The sequence below is a fragment of the Diadema antillarum genome, unplaced genomic scaffold (assembly GCF_040938485.1).
Source record: "Diadema antillarum isolate AM-2024a unplaced genomic scaffold, OU_Dant_1.0 seq00000989_RagTag, whole genome shotgun sequence".
In the NCBI taxonomy this organism is placed as follows: domain Eukaryota; kingdom Metazoa; phylum Echinodermata; class Echinoidea; order Diadematoida; family Diadematidae; genus Diadema; species Diadema antillarum.
This window is the reverse complement of record NW_027271829.1, coordinates 767122-788339: the sequence shown is the minus strand read 5'-3', so window position 1 is coordinate 788339 and position 21218 is coordinate 767122. Positions and strand designations below refer to the sequence as shown.

The 21218-nt window shown below is 38.9% G+C and overlaps 1 protein-coding gene across 3 annotated transcripts in view; it reads right to left on the bottom strand.

Annotated features, from left to right (window-relative positions):
• LOC139742231 (PDZ and LIM domain protein 5-like) overlaps positions 1-20653 on the bottom strand; it is a 110944-nt gene extending 90291 nt beyond the window's left edge. For all 3 annotated transcript variants that reach the window (XM_071652807.1, XM_071652809.1, XM_071652808.1), the window contains exon 1: positions 20363-20653. In XM_071652807.1, coding sequence (XP_071508908.1) covers positions 20363-20461 — 99 coding nt within the window. In that variant the 5' untranslated portion in view covers positions 20462-20653. The remainder of the gene's footprint in view (positions 1-20362) is intronic.
• Between the last annotated feature and the right edge of the window lie 565 nt (positions 20654-21218).

The window sequence follows — 21218 nt, the reverse complement described above, 5'->3', positions numbered from 1 at the left end:
TTTTTCTTGTCCAAGTGGATTTTACAGTTTTACAGAATTTGATATAATGGGACAATAATATTGTCAACTGCATGCCCTCACACATATCTTAAATGACACAGAACACACAATGTACACACAAATACTAGCACAGGTTCACTTTTCTATCAAATATTGGGCTGTTCAGCATCTTAAATCCATGTGTGGTATGCTGCCTATATCTAATATCATTCGAGAATACCAAAATAACTTCTCACCATTCAATTTAAAATATGACCTTATCTTCAGTGCATCTTTCATTCTCCCCTGACATTGATCAACACACATTAATCGACATCACTACAGCGCGCTAAATTTTAGCTTAAAATTCCGCCTGAGGTTTGATAATAAAAATGAAAAATGTTTTTTTTTTTTTTAATAAAAATCCCTCAATTTCTTCTGAGCACTCTTGGAGTTTTAGAGTGCTCTCTACCTCTGTGATCTAATATACATGAAGATGTTCAATAGCAAATTTAATTGTTGCAAACACAGGATAAAACAAAACATATCATAAATCATACGGCAAGCCAGAAAATATCATCTACTGCAGATGAATCATTTCCTGCTTTTTTTCTCTTAATTTTTCTTGCCACTGTATTCACAGATTCATGACAAGTTGGATATATAGAAGTTACATGTATATCCACCTTTTTTTTTTGAAAAAAAGGGTGTGGGAATGTTCTGGGATATAAATCATGCTTCGCAGACTCGAGTCTCCCACTCTGGGTAAGAAATGGTTTCCTGCAATCCCATCAATCTTTGGAAAGATCCTGACAATAACACCGAACAGTAGGATTGCTTTTGTTTGAGCTCATTTGGAGCGCTACATAGTAGGAAGAATACAGGCAATATCCAAGGCTAGGGAGAAAAAAAAGAAAGAGATTCAAGACCATTCGCACACAACTCAGACAGAATTTGTCGTCAGCTTTCATCACCTAAAATCAATTTTTGGCACCAATTCTATTTTCCCCCGGGGGTCACATGGTACAACAGTTTGCAGGTCTATAACTGAAAACATCCTGCGTCGAATGAAGCAAAACATGGACGCCCCCTTTCCCTCCGTGACCCAACAATCCCAGAATTCCCTCCAAATTTGGCGAAATGTCATGTGCCCAGGGCAGACATGGGAAGACTTCCCGGGACGTAACGAGATTGATTCCCGGTCTTCCTGAGTCTATTAGGACCAATCATGTGATTGGTTCTAAATAGCCACTGGCCACGCTCTCACAAGCTTCCATACGATTTTAAATACCCACCATCCCAGTCTCATAAAGACTCTTTTAAAAAAGTGATATTGCAATTTGCTCTTAAAATATTTCTTTTCCTTTTTGGCAATATTGGATAGGTATCAAATATGAAATAAAAATGTTTAAAAAGGAAGAGATCATAACAAAATAGTACACATATGCAGCAAAATGTCAGAAAACTTTGCATTTTTCAAACTTTTAGAATATATACCATACAACTTTTTCCAACCACGCTAAATGAAGATAAAATCAAAATTGTGGCAAACCTAAGCCTCATCCTAAATTATGTACTTAGTACTGAAATGAACAATGATTCTCTTTTCTTGTGGCAATTAGTTATGATTACTACATCACAAAATCCACTCTTGAGTCCATTTCATTTGAATGTCTGGTTGAAATATCAGGGAAAATAAGAGAACAGTAAAACTTGTGATACAATCCTCTTGAAATGTTGATTATGTTCCAGATATCAAATCTTGAACTTACTTTGATGACGTCTGAAGGTTTTTTTGTTTTTTTTTTTTCACTTCAGGGGAAAAAAAGATAAACCTGTAAAATAATAACTTTCCTTTGCCATTTCAAAATGATACTAAACAAATTAATTACATAATGTGAACATACTATCTAACAATTTATGCTAATATTAATCCTGTCATCCTAACAAGACAAGAAGACATAATGATATCTGATTGTGGCTCTCCATGGATGAGCTATTTTTACAGCGAGATACAATTCTCGGCTGTATGTGGAAAGTGGAACTTTTGGTTATGTTCAGAAGAGAAAGAAAAACTTTGCTGCGAGGTAATAAAGCATCCACTGCGCCACTTGATTAAGCGCCTTACATCATTAGACTCGCTAATATGGATATAAATACAGCTTACTACCAAGAACACTGCAGGTGCACCACAGGAATTTAGTTATCAAAGGGATGGCAGTGTGGATTTGAAATGAGACCAATCTACTTCTTGCATGGCCCATTACATTAAAAGCCTCTTGTATCGGTCGGTAAATATTGGTTGTTTTGTTTTGTCTTTGGGTATTTGATATATTTGGAATTGCGCTGTAAGTTCTCAATATGATTTTCAGGAAGCAAAGACTCTTGTCATATCAAGATGACATCAAGTTACACAAGAGTTACCACTCGGTAGGCATGATATTGACCTTTACATGAACACAAATACAATTTCCATATAAGGATGTGGACTCCACATATTAGATAATGGGCCTTTATACCTCAGTGACCAAAGTAATGGATCACTGGAATGGCATTTATCTCTGCCTTAGGGTAATGATGTCATGCTTCAGAGCTTTTCAAAGAAGATAAACCTAAAATGCTCGATGGAGTCAAGAGAACTAAAGAATGAAACCACCAGACAGAAATAGCCGTTATGAACTTTGTACTGCTGGGCTGAACAAATAGTATCATACATGTCACATCAATGCCTGGTATGACACTGCTGGAAAACATTTAAATACCCATCAAAGGTGTCACTGTTGACACATGAGGGGCTGTTTGTATTGTCATGATAGTTCACGACCATTGCTATTTTTGCATCCTTCATCATAATATGGTACATGTATGAGAGAAATGTGCACTGTTTGAAACTTTTATCACTCTCAAAATCTGCTGAACCGTCACCATGCACCGATGAACACACATAATGAATTATTTATGTCTTTACTGCCAGTTTATGAACATTTAATTCATGAACACAAAACTCTATAGTAATCAGGATTTAGCTTGGTTTTGGGGTACACCTGACCAACTCTCAAACACTTGTGCCTTAACGAACCTTTTCAACATGGTGACATAGCATTTGCAGGCATCTTTCTACTTCAGGCTCTCTAATGTTTATACCAGAAACTTGTACTCTGTGGCATGCTCAGGAGTGGTGCGATGCTTACAATGAGGTACATTATTCTTCAAATACCCTTGGCAACCTCTCTGTGTCTAGTGCCATGGCATTTTGAGGTGGTTGTCCTTAGTGAGTTACTGTAAAACATGATATATTCGCGGCATGAATTTTTCGCGAATTGGTGCCGACGGCCTATTTTGCGGCATGAAATTTTCGCGAACTGCCACCAGCATTCAATGTATATAGTGTAGACAAGAACTTTCGCGTGCATTTTGATTTCGCGAATCTTGGCGCTCGCGAAATTCGCGAAATTAAAATGCACGCGAACATTCCTTGTTTTACATTAAGTGTAGGCCACCTATATGGTGTCTTCAAAGGAAAAACCTCATGCTAAACTCTGCCCCAAAACTAAAATACTATTGGTACATAACTCTGTCACAAAGTTGGTGAAAGAGGCAGAGGGGCACTAGGTGTTTCTTGTCCCACATCCTTCTGCCAGTCACATTGGCACATGGCAATTGGCAGAAACTAACAGATTCACAACAATAATAAATGTGGCTGCAACTGCATAGATAGATGATTGTACGTCAATCACCATCTCTAACATTCCAATAATCCTACGATTCCTATAACAGCTATCAGAATGTTGTTCCGCTAGTTATATTCCTAGCCTTTCTGTGCCGTTGATGCAGTCTACCTATTTCTGTCACATTTTCACACCTTTTCCTTGCCACAACACCACCAGCAAGCAAATGCTGTGTCAGACTTTTGACTGTGCACGCCTGTTTCTTTATCACACTGCAAAAAACCACAGAATGAATCATCTTTCTCGTAAAACGATCTGAAGTCCAAACAGAGCACCTCATTTACAACATTGTGTGAACATCAGTTTCACATGTTGTCTCACCTCAGGTTGATACTTTGTACACTGCACTTGCTTCAAGCTCACATGTATTGATCTGTACAATGACTCCTAAACCTACATCTACACAAACACATATGCACACACACACACACATACACACACACACACACACACATACACACACACACACACACACACATACACACACACACACACACACACACACACACACACACACACACACACACACACACACACACACACGTTTGATTAAAATGCCATACAAGTTCGCTTTCATGCTACTGTAACCACTTTCATGCTACTGTAACCATATGATAATAAATTATAGTCACTCTTTATTTTCCAGGAATTCAAGACCAAAAGTTTTTGTATCAAAAAGACAGCAGGTAAAGAAAATCACGAGTGACTATCAAAAAAAAAAAAAGTCCCATTCCTGGAGCATGCCATTTTTCAAAGTAACATACCGTTAGTGACCAAAATTTTTAAAAGGGAATTAAATGCATCGTGCGAGAGTCCATGTCACTCCAGATAATAGCAACCTACTTTATCAGGAATTCCTATCCGTAAATCTGGTTTCTGATTTCCAAGATTGATAGTATGTTTATAACCATGGCAAGCCAGTGAATGAGTGTTTGTTGAATGTCTGAGTGATGTTGACAAAGTGGACCCCATAATTCCCCTGAAATAGACCCATGTCTAGGAGAGGGGAACAAGTATCTTTTTAGTATATCACTCTGATTTTCAAATGCCAGTGAATGAGATGCCATAACTTGCACATTCTGGCATCCTCCTGAAGAATGCTTTTATTAGCGCTAGCGCTTTGCATCCAGTGGAAAAGGGGCTCTATAAATGTCTACTATTATTATTATTATTATTAATTCCTACCCACTGGCATCAGAAGAACTCAGAAGTTTGCATGATGATTACCTGACCTCACAATAAAGTTGATGTCAAACAACTTCTGTGTCAAGGATAAAGAAATGATAGATTCATTGATCTTCAATGGCCACAAACATTCCTTAATACTTTCTAACACATTAGTACACACAGACTATTGTACCAAATATTTCGCAAGGTTTTTATTTTCACAAATTTCGCGAGTCAGGTGCTATTCGCAAAATTAAAGACATGCGAAAATAATGACTCCGATCCTGATATGAATGTGACGCACAAGTATACATTTCTCCATTCAGTACAGTACTCCACGATCACGAACTTAACCACTCGCGAAATCGTCGGGAAGTCCCGATTCGCGAAAATTTAGACTCGCTAAATATATGGCATATACAGTATATGGTACTAATAACTTAAATTTGCTATCTTGAAGAGTCATTGGGTGTATTCACACTGGAATTATCATGGTACTATCTACCACAGTAAATTGTTGTCACTATTCTCATTGGCAGAATACCATGGTAATAGATACCACGATATTTCAGTTGCAGTGATTATTAAGTGATTAGGCCTATCTTGTAGCGAATATCAGTCCATGTACTGAAAGGGTGGAAAACTTTTATGGAGATCTTATACAAGGTGTCTATACCCCTTCCTTCAAAAATAAAAGCAAAGGAACATACACATTGACATGCCAACAAACACATCTGTAAATGAGGTTCAGATCGAATTACAAAGGGCAGTTCTAGAACCACTTGAACTGCTGTACATGATGAACTTGTGCGCTGTCCCAGCAAATGCATTATCTTCCCCCAAAGCGACAATCAATTGGCTGATTTTTTTCTCTCTGCAATCGATCACAGAATCTTAGACTTAAAGTGGCAGATTTAATTGGGCTCTTGATGGAGGCATGATTGGGATAATCACAGCCAGTTCTACAAAACGCCCACTCCACTTTGTAAAGCAATTATGTTTTCCAACCCTGGCAGCAAATGCTTGCCAACATGGTTATGTCCTGGAGATTCACTCTTATATTCCGCCCTAGCACTAACTTGAAATGACATTTCTTTTCAATGTTCCTCATAAGATTAAAGTGAAGGAATAACATTCTAGAACACCTCTGCAAAGATATTCTACTCCCTGATAAAGTTAACTTCGGTGGGTAGAGTAAAGTTTAATATCAAGAACAGTCAGATTTTCACTAAAACAAAAATACAATACAATCATAACTATGGACTTCCAGAAAAGTAGTGATGTCAGAGCCGCATGACGTCTTCACCTGGCTTGCACATAAACATTCACTATATCACACTTATAGCTTCTTCATAAATAGATATTCAGCCAATGATTCAATGATGACAGAATAGCAAAAAAGTTAAGAGGAGCAATAAAAGAGGATGGTCTTGACATTTAGGGTGCTTTCGAACACTCAAAAGTGAACCAAAGCGAACTGAACCAAAGAGTACCAAACCGTACTGTGCCGGATTTGGAATGTTCGAGTGCTCTGTTGAGAAAGCGTACCTCATGAGTTAGCCTTACATGTAGAGGGGGTCACGCATTTTGTAGCAACAGGGTCATTCACCTGGCGCACTAAAACTACTCACAGATATAATGAACTCTTTGCATTAAATGACGTATATGCATGTTACATGCATTCTTCACATGCAAATTTTGGGTACATATTTTTGGTACCCTTATGGAGCACATCAGGAAGTGGTCCACTCTTGGCTCAGTTCAGTTCGGTATGGCACACTTTAGGAGCGTTCGAGCGCTCCTCTGGCGTGCGTTCAGTATGGTTCGGTTCGATTTAGGAGAGCTCTCAAATGCACCCATAATGGCATTGATCATGAGTTCAATTGATAAAGAACTACTACCAAGATCAAAAGGGGATGGGAAGTATGGTGTACTTGAGACTACTTTTTTTTTTTCTCTCCAAATCAATATCATTTCGTAATTTCATTTTGTTACAAGACCCTGGACATGAATTGTAATGTTGAATCCTCTCCCACGCCAATGGATGTTGACAAGACCCTGTAAGAACTGCTCCTGTGTGGATTGGCAGCTTCATGGAATGGAGCCTGTGGTACCAAATGGGAAACCATCACTTCAGTTGTCTAGAATCAGACTAGGTTTGTGCATGAAGACAAGGGCATAGCTGCCCTGTCGCTCTGGGGACAATGATAGCCTGTTTGCCAGCTTCTGAAACCATTTAGCCAATGTCCATCCATATGGGATGTTCATTAGATGAGTTATGAGGCATTAATATCAATGCAACATCCATGGGGCATGGCTGTGATGATATTCACCATGTTTCCCACTAGCACTGTGCCTCAGGAACAACCGAAGAAAAACTACTGGTACGCATCTATAGAAGATACAAATACAACACAACATCTGAAATATTTTAAAGCCCGAACATTCACAGTTCTCTGATATTTTCAGATAACTGTGTGCCTTCCAACAACTGACTTCCAACCAAGAGGTCTATCTATAAAAGGAGAATTCTAATCTGCAAGACAAGTGTTCATGGCAAAAACCCATTTTCTAATGAAACAGCAAATTGGCAAACTTCAAAGCAAATGTGGGTGAGAAAAAGCTACTGTTGAATGCCATTCTAACATCTGACATGATATTCTACATGCCAACAAAGATGGTAATCTTGGTGTACACTGTAAGTGAAGAATCAGTGACTAACATATCAGAGAACATGACAAAGTACAGTGCCTTTGCTTCAATTTTACAGGTAATTACAGGTACAAAGCCCACACGAGACCATAACACAAGCCACTCAGATACGCAGGGAAGGGTGTCTATAAAAAGAAAATCTAATTTGGGGATTTGCAGTCTATTCCATTTGGGAACAGGTGCCTCTGTGGGCTATTCAAGAGGATTAGCTGCGCTTTCTAAAAGATAGTTGGCTATCACAGCACAGTAAAGCGAAATATATATTTGACATTTGGCGGCCAATATGGGGTAGAAATTTATTTGTCCACAACATTTCAGCGCAATAAAATGCTGCTTCTTGTTTCATGACCTTTCGCAAATTAGAACTGCTTACATAAATGGACTATCCTGAACTAATCCAGGGCTGTTAACATTCACCCATCAAAGTCATGGAGACTCCATAATGCAATCAGGGGGTGTGTTTGAGCACTATCCTGAGGCATACAATACCTTATCTCTGAAACAACATTTGCTCCTGCAATAACTATTGTAGGTCTTATTTTCCCCAACTTAGGGTTAGGGTTAGAGTTGTGATAGGGTTTTAGGTTTAGTTTGATATGAGGATTAGGATTAGTTAGGGTTATGTTTGTTTGTGGGTAAAGTTTATGATTGGCTTAAATGTCATGGGAGCAATTGTCGCAGGAGCAACTGTCATGGGACCTACTGTAGGGCAAGTCCAAGATAACGCGCGCGTTACGTATGGGACATTCAGAGACTTTTCTGACCTGAAAAATAGTGTTAATGGCCTTTGATCATATTGAACTTCATCATGGTGATTGATATCTAGGAGAAGTATAATCATGTAAAAAATTGAGAAAAATGACCTTGACAATTATATTCTAGAAGAGAAAATATGTGCCGTTACGTATGGGACCAGAAAAATTTTGTTTCTTTGAACATTTTTTTCAACCTCAAAACTCTCTGAAAGTATATCATTCTACAACTTGTAACTCACTGTGATGAAAGTCACAACACTCAAGATTATCACAGGTAAGTTTCATGTCATTAGGCAAAAAGCTCTAATTACAGGTTCTAATTAAAGACAGACATGACGTGTTACGTATGGGACAGTTACGTATGGGACAGTTTGTCCCCCATTCATTTAGTGTGTGAAGAACCATATTTATGGGTATTTTGCATTATTATTGAAGTAAAATCAGTTGAAACTACTCAAATACTGATCCAGATTGTCAAGGAAACAATATTCCCAAAATATTCACCATCATAATCATATTCAATCATATTTTATATTTTTATGACCAACCTGGGTATGCATGCCCTTTGTCCCCCATTCGTTTAGTGTGTGGAGAACCATGCTTTATGGGTATTTTGCAAAATAATTTTGCAAAATACCCATAAACAAATTTTTGCATAATTATTGAGGTGGAATCAGTTGAAATTACTCAAATACTGATCCAGATTGACAAGGGAACAATATTCCCCAGATATTTACCATCATAATCACATTTAATCATATTCTATATTTTTTATGACCAACCTGAGTATGTATGCCCTATTTTATCATGATAGTTACTACTGAAAAATTGAATAGCTTAAAGGGTTTACTTCCATTGATGAAGGGCAGTTTGCCATTTAGTTTCAATGAAAAACAAGTTGACACAAGAAATATTAAGTTTAAAAGCAATACCTGCTGCGTGGAACCCCAGTGATCGAGTAGATATATGATGTCTGTCTAGCAGTCAGGTCATTGATTCGAGTCACACCTCAGTTTGTATACCCATGAATTTTGTTGTGGCTACTATTGAAAACTAAATAAAAAGGACAATTTGTGTATCACTTGCAATTCAAAAAAAAAATCATTCTACTTTATTTTTTATATATATATATCACAACCATTTCAAATTGGAACTCCATCACATAAACTTTAAATTCCTCCAGTCTTAGGATTGTATGCTCTTAAGTAATTCATATAATTGGTTTCCAGTCATCTCATTAAATGTTGAAAACTGAATCCCCATTTCTACAAAAAACTATACCATCCCCTTAATGCTGATTTTGCCATTTTGCTGATTTTGCCATTTCCCCCTCCCCCTTTCTGAAAATTGTTCAGTCCAGTTCATGTATTGTTTCAAGTGTCTATAACTCAAAAAGTGGCTACAATGTTGGGATGCTTTCTTCAGGATGATTGACCATTTAGGTACTGAGAGACCTTCCCAGCTAGCTACATGCATTCACATGCAATATGTATGAGGATGTCCCATACGTAACGCATTTGTCCCATACGTAACATTATTTCAATGCCTAATAAAAGATATTTCTTTTACTTTTTTTTCTTTTTTCTCTGGTATTTAATTTCTCTAAACAATAAATTAGAACTTTCCAAAAGGGCATTAAAATAACCTTAGCAATTTTAGAAAAAACCTAAAAAAATGACCTCATTTTGTTACGTATGGGACATCTCATGACAGGACACGAGCTAATTTGCATAATCATTTGCATAATCCCCAAATTTTCATACCAAGTTAAACTATGTGATGAACTTCTTATGTCCACATATTAATCAAATATCATTTGCTTTCCTTTGAATTAATATGAATTTTTATAAATGTCCCATACGTAACGCTGTGTTTCACATTTATGCAAATGAAGCCCTTGAAATTTGCATAAATTTACATAATATCATTTTTTCCTCCATGGAAATTAAAACTTCAACTCATAAGCTTCAAAATGATACCAAACATGTCAATATTGAGCAAAGATGAAATTTTGCCTTCTGAGGGGACCTTATCTTGGACTTGCCCTGTACCAAATCTGTGCCAGAGGCATGCTTGAATGCTCCGAAAGTGTACCGAACTGTACTGTAGTGTAGCGAGCCAAAAGTGGACCACTTCCCCATGTGCTTAAAAAGTGGACCATAACCGTACCAGAAGTTCGTTTGAGAAGAATCTACGCAGCTCACACATACGTCATAATGCAAAGAGTTGATTCTTTTTGTTTGGGGCACCTGTAAGCAGCATAAGCGCACCAGGTGCACGACCCTGTTGCTACAAATAAGTGACTCCCCTCTAAAAATATCGAATGAGGTACGGTTTCTCCACAGAGTGCTGGAACGCTCCATACATCAGGCATTGCATGGTACATGTACAGTACGCATTGGATTAGCTTTAGTTCGCTTTTTGAGCGCTCAAACGTGGCCAGGGAGAAACTTGCTCGATATGAGCATTTCAAAGAGCAAAACACTTCCAGAATCAGGGAGATATCTGTGTGATATTCTCTTCATGTAGACATGGAGAGGTAAGGAATTTTTCGGACGCCTCCTGCAGAATCACAGAGGCAGCGTTGCTTAATCCCAAAATAAATTTCAGCCAAAGATGTGTCAAGAATACGCTCTACATCAATTCTTGAATTTCATTATCCGAATTTTGTTCAGAAATGTCTGAATAAATGACATGTGAGGTAATATCAAACACTCATTTCCCACGTAAAAAAAAAAAAAGGCCAAAAAAAATTTTTTTTTTCTTTTACTAGCCAAGGACTCAAATTAGAGCATTAAAAGGCTGGTTTAACAACCATCATCCTGACTGGATGAGGAAATTGGGGGAGCCACTTCCATTAAGTTCACAAATTTGTGTCAATCTTACTAACCGCAACTTGACCTCAAAGTTCCATTTCCAATTCAAACATAATTCAAAGAGTGTAATATTTTTATGAATGGAAAAGTCCAGCCAGCAAGGCACCTGGAGTAAATATGGTATATTAACAAATGAGACCTCCCCACAGACCAATTTATAACCACAAGTCTCAGCAATTAATCAAATTTTATCTTCCAAGTCGCATACTTCTCCTCCATCCACCGCCGCCCCCCCCATGCCCCCTCTCCCAATATATGAACATCTCCCCAGTCCTTGCATAGATCTTCTTTTTGAGCGTGAAAACAGTCAGGTGCTGCGAAACTTTGCCATAAATCTTGTTGACCGGGGGATTTGACATGACAGGAAGTAATTCAATTAAGTCATTCATGTCAGCCTATGCATATCCTTGTCTTCCATCAACAGCTCGAAGCTTTGTCATACGCGCAGTGTGGGGAGCCGCCTTACAGCTGCACACGCAGACATGGCATTCGTGCACACAACGAATGTACTGTGCAGATATACACTTATGAATTCATGTATTCTAGCAATTTGCTCTAGATCTACTATTATGCATACCATACTCCATCCTCAGCCAAGAAATGAAGACATGATTGACCTGAATATTACTCTCTAACAAAATGAAGATCATTATTACATGATGTAGTCTTACTGCAAATCATGGGGGGGGGGGGGGGGAGGGGGTTGAAAGAAATCCAACCTCATTCTTTGCATCAGATATCTTGCACAGTAAACACAAGATGTCAGTATTTATATGAAGCATTTTCTAAAAGAAATAAAATACAAATACACATTTTGCTCACCAAATCTGCTCACATCTTTTCTCCAGTTTGCGTAATGATATTATGTGCAGGCTGTAATCCATATCATACCAATCTCTTTTAGAAGTACAGTAGTCACCCATCTAAACGCTTTAGACGGAACATCGGTGAAGTGCAACGAAATCCTGTATACATTGTAACAAAGTTTATTTGCGTTCTTTTCACCATTCATCCTAACTACACAACCTGCGTTTTTGCAACATATCAAGGCCAAATTTGTCCATTGTTCCTCATTAATGTCTAAAAATATGACTAAATCCAGAGAAATAATTACAGGTAGCTTATTTCCTCGCAAAAAGTGTTACTTTTTTCAACAAATCCTAGATACGTTCTGCTGATTGTGTAGTCTGAAAATTTGCAGTTTGACCTCACTTGTGGGACTATGCAATAGGGTAGAATTGTCCTTGCGGGTACATCGAGTGCCATCAGCATCTGCTCACACCTCTCCAGTGCTAATATGGAGGGTCATCTTCTCCATAAGCAGTGATTTAATAGGTCAATAAAAACCAGCCTCCACTTCAGCAGGATCCCCACCTTATATTACAGGGAGAAAAGCTACTTCCCCGAACACTCTAGATTAAGTGGGAGCCATTATATTTTTTGCAAGCGTTTCCGATATTACACTGTACAAAAAATATTTATTACTCCAGTCCTAGACAATTCAACAAGCACACATTTCCAATTTTGGGAGAAATTTTATAATTACGCGTAAAATTTGAAGACTCACTGCCCGACTTGTAGGTGTCACTACTTGCTCATACAGTATCCTGCATACAGTATCTAGGCCTACATAGCAGTTCAAGGTTTGCACTTCTAAACAATAAAGAATTGGGTAAAATTCTGAGGAATAGGCCTATAGCAAATCAGCCAAAATCAGCCCACAATCTCCACTTTAATGTTCAATCTGTTCCTCCATTCCCCAAATTCTGCTGATCATTGTTATTTGAAGAGCAAAATACTGTTTGCCACACCACCATCCTTCAGGGGGTTTTCAAGTCAAGTCACAATACACCATGTTTTTCAATGCAACGTTGCACGCTTCCCTGCCCAATACTGAAGTACTATTTTAAAGAGTGCACAGTGAACAAAGAGAAAATAAAAGGGTAAAGAATTATTACCTACTAAAAGTGCACCAAGCAATCTTTAGTCGAGGATCACTATTTGCTACATTTCTGCTGTTATCAAAAAAGCACTTGCTACACTGTACATTCGTCACAAATCTATTCTCACTCAGGTGGGCATTCTCTTGGAGCATTCAAGCACATCCTCCTGGACAACCCAGGTGTCTGTCTACCCGTCCACAAAGCCTGTTCACAAACAGTTTGCCCATGAAAGGATTATTTTGGTTGTTGACAGTCACTGGCAATAGGGTCAAACCTCTTCTATTCATCACCTCACCCTTGATGTGAGATGGCTCTGTAAAATTCAATATTAGTACCAACACACTGGACACTGCATTCAGTGCGTAATGAAGTGACATACAACTGTATGTGAGTACCCACATCACACAGAAGACTCAACAGACGTACAACACATTGGTGTTTACTTATAGGTATGATAACTACACTAGTGAAATTTTCATATCAAGCCTCTATAGGACAACAGTAAATACAAACACATAATTCAGTCCAAGTATACAGTACTAAAATAGCTAGTTGGTAGAAACTGTTTAGGCCTATTAAATGTAATGGGGTACAAGTATTTCTTTAAACAGATATGATAACTATTGTGCTAGTAGTGACACAGAATATGTGCACATCAGTTCAGCCACTTTTCGGTGTCTAAACACCCTAGTATAACACTTTATACACATCTGTCAAGCTTGTCTTTGGAATGCTTTGCAGTTCTAAGTTTGCAAAACAGGTCTGCAGAGGTGTAGACTAGCAGCGCAAATAAGAAAGCAGAGTGGGCGTGTCTAGACAACAGTCCGACAGTCACACTATTTCAACCGATACTTCAACTCATTTGACTATCGCTGAGAATAGGGTGCAGTCATTTACGGTACAAGAATAGTCGGTCCTAAATATCCTGTAAACTAACACATGATCGACCAATCTTTCCTTCCCTCATCCTCCTCTTCTCATTCCTACTCTAGCTCTTCTTTGAATATTCCTTCTCTGTCTTTATATTCCTACTCTTCTCCCTCTTCATTTTCATTCTTTAGAAAAAGAGAAAAAGACAGAAAGAAAGGCAGAGATAGAGATGGAAAAATTTTGAGAGGGAGAGATGGAAGGAGAGAGATTCCTGGACTGTATGTTCATAGAGTTTTTGGGTAATCTTTTCATACTACATCACATCACAGTCAATAATACAGTAACACTAAAATGGCAAGATGTATCCCAAAATCAATTAAAGCCACCATCTGCTTTCAGGTCTATCAAATTCCCAGTCTTAACCCATTGAGGACAGGGCTGATTTTGCGACAACACGCATTTCCCATAGATCCCTGCCCGAGGATACTCGGGACTCGTATTCAATGGGTTAAAATGACGATGTTGAAATCAGTGGAGGGAAAGAGTGAATTCTAGAGTACTGCTAGTTATCATTTACGCTCCACCATGAGACCACTATTTACAGATCTATGTGTGTATGAGAGCAGGAAATTGAAAGGGGAGAAAACTGAAATGATGAATTTGTATTTCCACACCAGGTGTTGCTTTATGCCCTTGTGGCGCTGCATTTTAATTTCCTTCTCTATGGGACGGCACTCAAAGCTGCAGGTACCTTGTTTACCAGTCGAGTTTTCTCCTCCGCAAAATAGTCCAATCACAATAAACCATTACGGACAGCCCAGCACTTGTGAATACAGGCGCCCACTTACTGCACAGCTCAGCATGAACGATGTACCAAGTAGGTCTGATGTGTAATCACAGACCCTTTGCACGAATTTGAATTGCCCTGGCATTACGATTATTGAACATTTACACGTAGCTGATGGGTTTTCACTTTGATACTTGACTGAATCTTAAAGGTGATGGAATTGTCATGATGTATCACTTGGACATTCTTTATTCATAGCCCTGCATCACTGCTAGCATATCATGAGTAGCTAGACAACACATGTTAGACAACCTTTGCACATCCTTGAAATGTTTTACCTGGATATACATTATTATTTTATTTACATACTTATCAAACTTTCTCATATTACAGTGGGTCTTCTTGGCATGGAAAAAAAAATGTTTGAAGTGGTCTATTTACTAAGTAGACAGACAGAATAGTACTTCCATGACACAGACACACCACTGAAATGCAAAAATATGATTCATATTAAAAAAAACCCCAAGATTAATTCACCACACACCAACGAAATCCAAAGAAAGGAGCATCAAGGTTCCACTCAAAAGCAACCAGAATACATATAGATCTACAGCTGTGTTTTCTATTCTCCCTTTGTTGAGCTTGTCTGGCACCTCTATTCCAGAGTGTGTGCCTTGGAATGTGTGGAATGCTTGTAGAATACAAATGTTTACACAACAAACATAGCTTGCTCAAACTGGAGTCATTCCAACAAAGGCCCACAATTGTAACAGGTCATTTTTCGGGGAGTATCCGCAACAATGCTGACATTCTTTCAAGCAAAATTCATCCAAAGGAATTTCACTAGATGGCAAGAGCATGTATTGTTATACTGGCCAGTATTGATCCTCTCCACATTCTGTGCATCAGCATTTACTGGCATACCCCTCTCAAAGACTCTCGAAAGCAGAAGGATAATGAGGATTTTGACATAAATGTCTTATTATTACAATTTCGGTACTCTTTCACATCTACAAATATCTGTTCAAACTAAAAACACCCAATCACTGCTACTATCAAGGTAATACAGTGTACTTTAGCAGCTACAAGCATGAACTTGGAAATTTTCCTGAGAAACAAATCAATGGATCATGGTGCTCTGAAATAATGGTATATTGTGGCTCACTTGGAAAGTCTATTATTTAGTAATTTAAGGTTTTTATATGACTTTAGATATATGTATAGCATATTACATGTCATAGGTTCTACATGAACTCAATTTTCATTCATCAATTACCTACTGAGGTGCCATTCTTTTTACATACAATAGTTATACTCCGTCCATTCACTATGTCACACTTGTGTGGGCATGAGCAAACCCTAGCAGCTCTATACCCTGTCATCACAACAAACAAGCTTTTAGACATTTTATCTCTGACCACCACAGTTCTTGTTTGCTCTCCGCAGATAATTAGCTTACCTGGGATAATCTTGCGTGACAGTTATAGTACAATTGTACACAGGGGCTTGGCAAAAGGGAAAGGAAGAAGAAAAGAACCTAAAACAACCACAGAAATGAAAGAATTTTAAGAAAACAGGAGACAGAATGACCAAACACTGGTGATATCCTGCTTGTAGAACACCTCAATTCTTGTTGATGCCAAATACCAGAGAACTAATCTACTCCTCTAAAAGGCACTGTTTAGACAGGTTACTGGTAATCAGCCAACCATCTTTGTTGCAAAATAATTCTTCCCTCATCCATTTGGGTTGTTTTTGACAATCTATAGTTACGTTCAGACGGGAGCCCTTAACCTCGAAGTTAGGAAACTTCGAGGCTAGAGCTTGTAGTTAGGGACCGTGAAGACGCACTCGTAGTTAGCAAACCTCGAGGTTTGCTCGATGTTTCGAGCCATGAGAAATCTTATGGTTAGCGCTCTAACCACGAGCCGCGGGGGGTCCCCACTCGTAGTTAAGCACCGTGTGGACACAAAAAAACAACAAACTCGAAGTTAAGAGTGACCTCGCCGTAAACTCCAGCCCCCACAATTTCCCTCTGCTTCCGGGTCAACCTCCCAAACGTACACCACAAATACACTACACGTGAAAAACCTATGACGCACGACACAACAACATCATCTTTTCTTCCCATGCGCTTGATCTCTAAAACTGAACACGTCGAACTCGCTACTGTATTCTATATTCTTCTCCGACGCTAAAAAATGTTTTCGCCGAATATCTTCATAAAGGCAGAAAGTCATCAGTGCAGTGCTATTTCTGCATACCATGACAGAGAAAAAGAGTACCTGTAAGCGAGTCCGACAGGGTTGGACTAAAGAATAAATAGACGCCTTGTTAGCAGTGTGGGCTGAAACTTCCGGTTTTGTGGTTTTAACATCGAGTGGGACCCACTCGTAGTTACGGGGAGCAGAAGCTTAACCTCGAGGTTTCCTAACCTCGAGGTTAAGATTCATCGTGTGGACACACGTCGTAGTTAGGGGCAAGAGCTAAACCTCGAGGTTTCCTAACCTCGAGGTTAGGGCCTGCCGTCTGAACATAACTTATATCCCTGACAAGTTTTGTTCTATTTTTTGAGGGGTGGGGTCAACCGAATGAACTCATCTTAGCAGCTTGAGAGACAGAGAGAGAGAGAAAAAAAAAATAGACTTCTTCATTCTTGTCAGCCTTCTTCTGGTTCCAATGTTCTGTACGGAGCCAACCTTATTTTTTTACTTGCATGGGTTCAACCACTTTTATTGTAAATATGTGGGTTACGATTATGGCACCTCTGCACCCTTGTTGACGCACAACAAGGATTATTCATCCTGGTATAGCTTTAAAGGAGCTGCAGTTTTGGGATTACTTTCAACAAGTAACAAGTAGAAGCAGACTTAACTGTTGGAGTACCGGCATGGGTTAAACAAACAATAATGGAACTTATGATCAATGTAACATACCGGTAGAGATTGTTATCTGCACTAAGCATTCAGTGCTTTGACGAGAGAGAGAGAACTTAATATATTGATTGTTACTTATAAGTTTCATCATGCAGGTAGGGATACTAATCAATCCATTTAGAATTTTCTGAAACTTTTGATCATAAAAATATTGCACAATTTTCAAGTGTACACAAACATCCCACATAATTCATGCCTCCACATGTAATCTTATGATAATAATGCAATGTAATAATTACGCCAAAAACTGACAGGTCTCAGATTCACAGGAGTCATGGGAATGTCACATGACAGACATGATCATTACACTGGGTTTTTGTTTTGATTTTTTAGCATGAACAGAATTAGGTAAATCTAATTTCAGTGTGTAATATGTTTAATAATTTCTTTTCAAAGATCATGAGACTATGGATTTCAACACATCATACTAATTTTATCATCATAATGATGAACAGCAATGAATGATGTGAAAGTACATGTAGAACTGGCCGGGGGCGGGGGCGGGGGTTCACCTCATACTCCAGCCACCCCCTCAAAGAATCAGCCACAGCACAGGTACATCTCGTAATCCATTGTGATGTCACTCATGATTCGACACCTTTTGGGTGAGTCATGGAGTGAGTGGTGGTTTGCTTACATTGCATGATCCAGCACCAGATTGGCTTTCAGTGAAAGCCCCAGTCTAGCCTTCATTCAAGGTGTTGGTTTGTCATTAATCATATCGCTGAGGATGAGAAATGGATTCTGAAGGTATACCAGTACAATGAATGTGCTGCAAACAAATTGTACTTGACCCTCTCAGTTAGATATTGATCTTAATAGGTAGATTATTAAAAAATGAAAGTCAATGCACAAGTTATCACTAAATACATGCAACATATTGCATCACATTGCCTTCAATGGGGAAGAGATGACTTTTTCTAGATATCAAAAAAAAAAAAATGCCTGCACCACTTGTAGAATCTTTCAGTTGTCAACAAATGTCAGGGTCAGTTTCTGCCACAATTGTCATGATGAATCGTAGCTAGATAGAACCACTGAGTTAGCATCTACATGTAAGTTCACTGCTGATACAAATTTTCTCTGCCTCCATCCCCATTGCCCCCCCCCCCCCCACGATTTTTTTTTTTTTTATACAGAATTTTTAATACGACTAACTGTCTCCCTCTTCAACTGCCAACCCTGATGACTGAGAATAGTATCTTTTCTCATATTCTGGTACTCCCAGTAGAAAATAACTGGATGTACATATATAGGTCTACTGTTACCTGCCCCCCCCCCCCCCAGTATCAATGCAATGCTTGTGTTTGCCTACACTGAACACTCAAAGCATTTTGTTACACATGGGCATACAGGATACTGTATACGCCGTTATTTTCGCGTATAGATATTTTCGCGAATGACGAGGTCATAGACATTTTCGCGAGGTGTTGTTTTCGCGAATTGACGCAGACGCTTACGTTAATGCTCTATCAACAAAGCGCATGGAGACAATTTCGCGTGTTGTTAAATTCGCGATCCAACTGCAATTCGCGAAATTCGCGAAAATTATACCCTCGCGAAAATAACGGCGTATACAGTATTAGACACACTTCACAGTACAAAAATACTTGTACAAAACAAAAAAAAATGTTTAAGGCACACATTTGACTTGTCCATATGCAAAGTACCCTAACAATTCTTTATTACAACTCTAGAATGGGGGGGGGGGGACAGAGAGGAAGGGCACGGGGGGGGGGGGGGGGGGTGGGAGGACGGAGGGGGAAGGGGGCACAGGGAGGGGCATGCACAGTACATCAGTTGCTCAAATATATTGGACATAACTGATTTACTCAGTCTTTGAAGAGAGAAAAAAATCTGATTAATGTAAATTTATACTCAGTAAATTTAACAGGTATTAAAGTTTCTGCAGTACAGAGGTTGGCATTTATCTATAATGTCAGCAAAACAGTGCTTCTGTATGACTCAAAACGTGCTATTACCATCACATACATGTTCACTTTGTTCAAAGCGTATCCCAGTGCCAAGGCAAAGGACTGTAAATTTAAGTATCATCAACCTTTGCATCGAATCAACAGTTCAAATTTACTCCACCCCACATTTCCATCTTCGAACTTTAAAACTGCTTAGTTGATTAAAAAAACAAAAACAAAAACAAAAACAAAAAACGGTATTTGTAGTTGTAAGATAGTTGTACTTTTATACAGTGTCAGTGAACAAGATGCAATTCACAATATCTCGATGGAAATGAAAGCAATAGAGAAAACTACAGCAGGATTGCCTATCTTAACCTATCAAAATAATGTCTACATCGAGTGCATTATCTCGTTTCGGTAAATCTAGGTCAGAGATTAATCTCATTAATTGATCAGATTGCCGTAGTCCGTAGAAAAAGTAGCCCGACCAGACACCGTGCGACTTCTCTGTACAGCGACAGGGCTGTGTATTAAGTTACCTAAGAAGAAAATGTTGAGGACGATGATTATGACGGTGATCATTATCATCATCATGCTAACTGACATTCCTGGTCATGATGACTTAAAACCAAAAAACCCAACAGTCATCGGTGAATCGCCCAATCCGACCTATGCAGTCACACGTAGTCTTACCTTCGATATGTACAGCGGCTGGCTGAAATCCCTCCCACCGGCGAGGCGGAAGCCCCACGGGCCAGGCCCCGGTATAGTCACGTTTACCCTCTGTGCCATGATCTTGGGGCTTTCTGCTCCTGCGGCGATCTCACACCAACAGCACGGTCACACGGTAAATTCCACAGAAAACTACAAATATCCGTAGAATTGGATCGAAATCGGCCTCAGGAGGAGAAAACAAGAAAGGACGGAGGACGAAAAAGTGACACACAACAAACACCGGTCCTGGCAATTAGCAAATGCAACGAATGCAAGCTATGTGAAGTAAGAAGTATGCGTGTAGTGCAGTGCTAGTGCACTAGTGGCGAGTGCATATCCGGGGTACCCTGTCTAGGAAAGTAGTGCGCATGAGTTGATACTAATGGGTACCTGACTTTGTGAAGAACATGAACTCTCATTAATAGAGTATGTTATTTTTCCTGTTCACATGTGTACCAAATACACATTATTTCCCGTAGTTTATCCTTGACTCATTCTTAAATGCAAATAGTGGGTTAAACATGGTTAGGAATTCACCGTTCTTCACAAATAGCAGTGTGTCCCCTACTTGTAAAGCGAGACACTGGCTCCCCTAGTGTAGTGATCAATAATCACCTTACAAGAAGCATTGGCTTACATGTTATAGCCTAAGTCACAATGGTCCCAATGAGAATGCCAATCGAAACAGCCGCTACATTCCTGAACATCACTATCATGCCGTGACAGCATCTGCGTAAAAAAAAAAAAAAAAAAAAAAAAAAAAAAAAAAAAAAAAAATGTGACTATGAGATGATTTCAAATAGGGCCTAGTTGTAAGTTTTGATACTGCTAAACT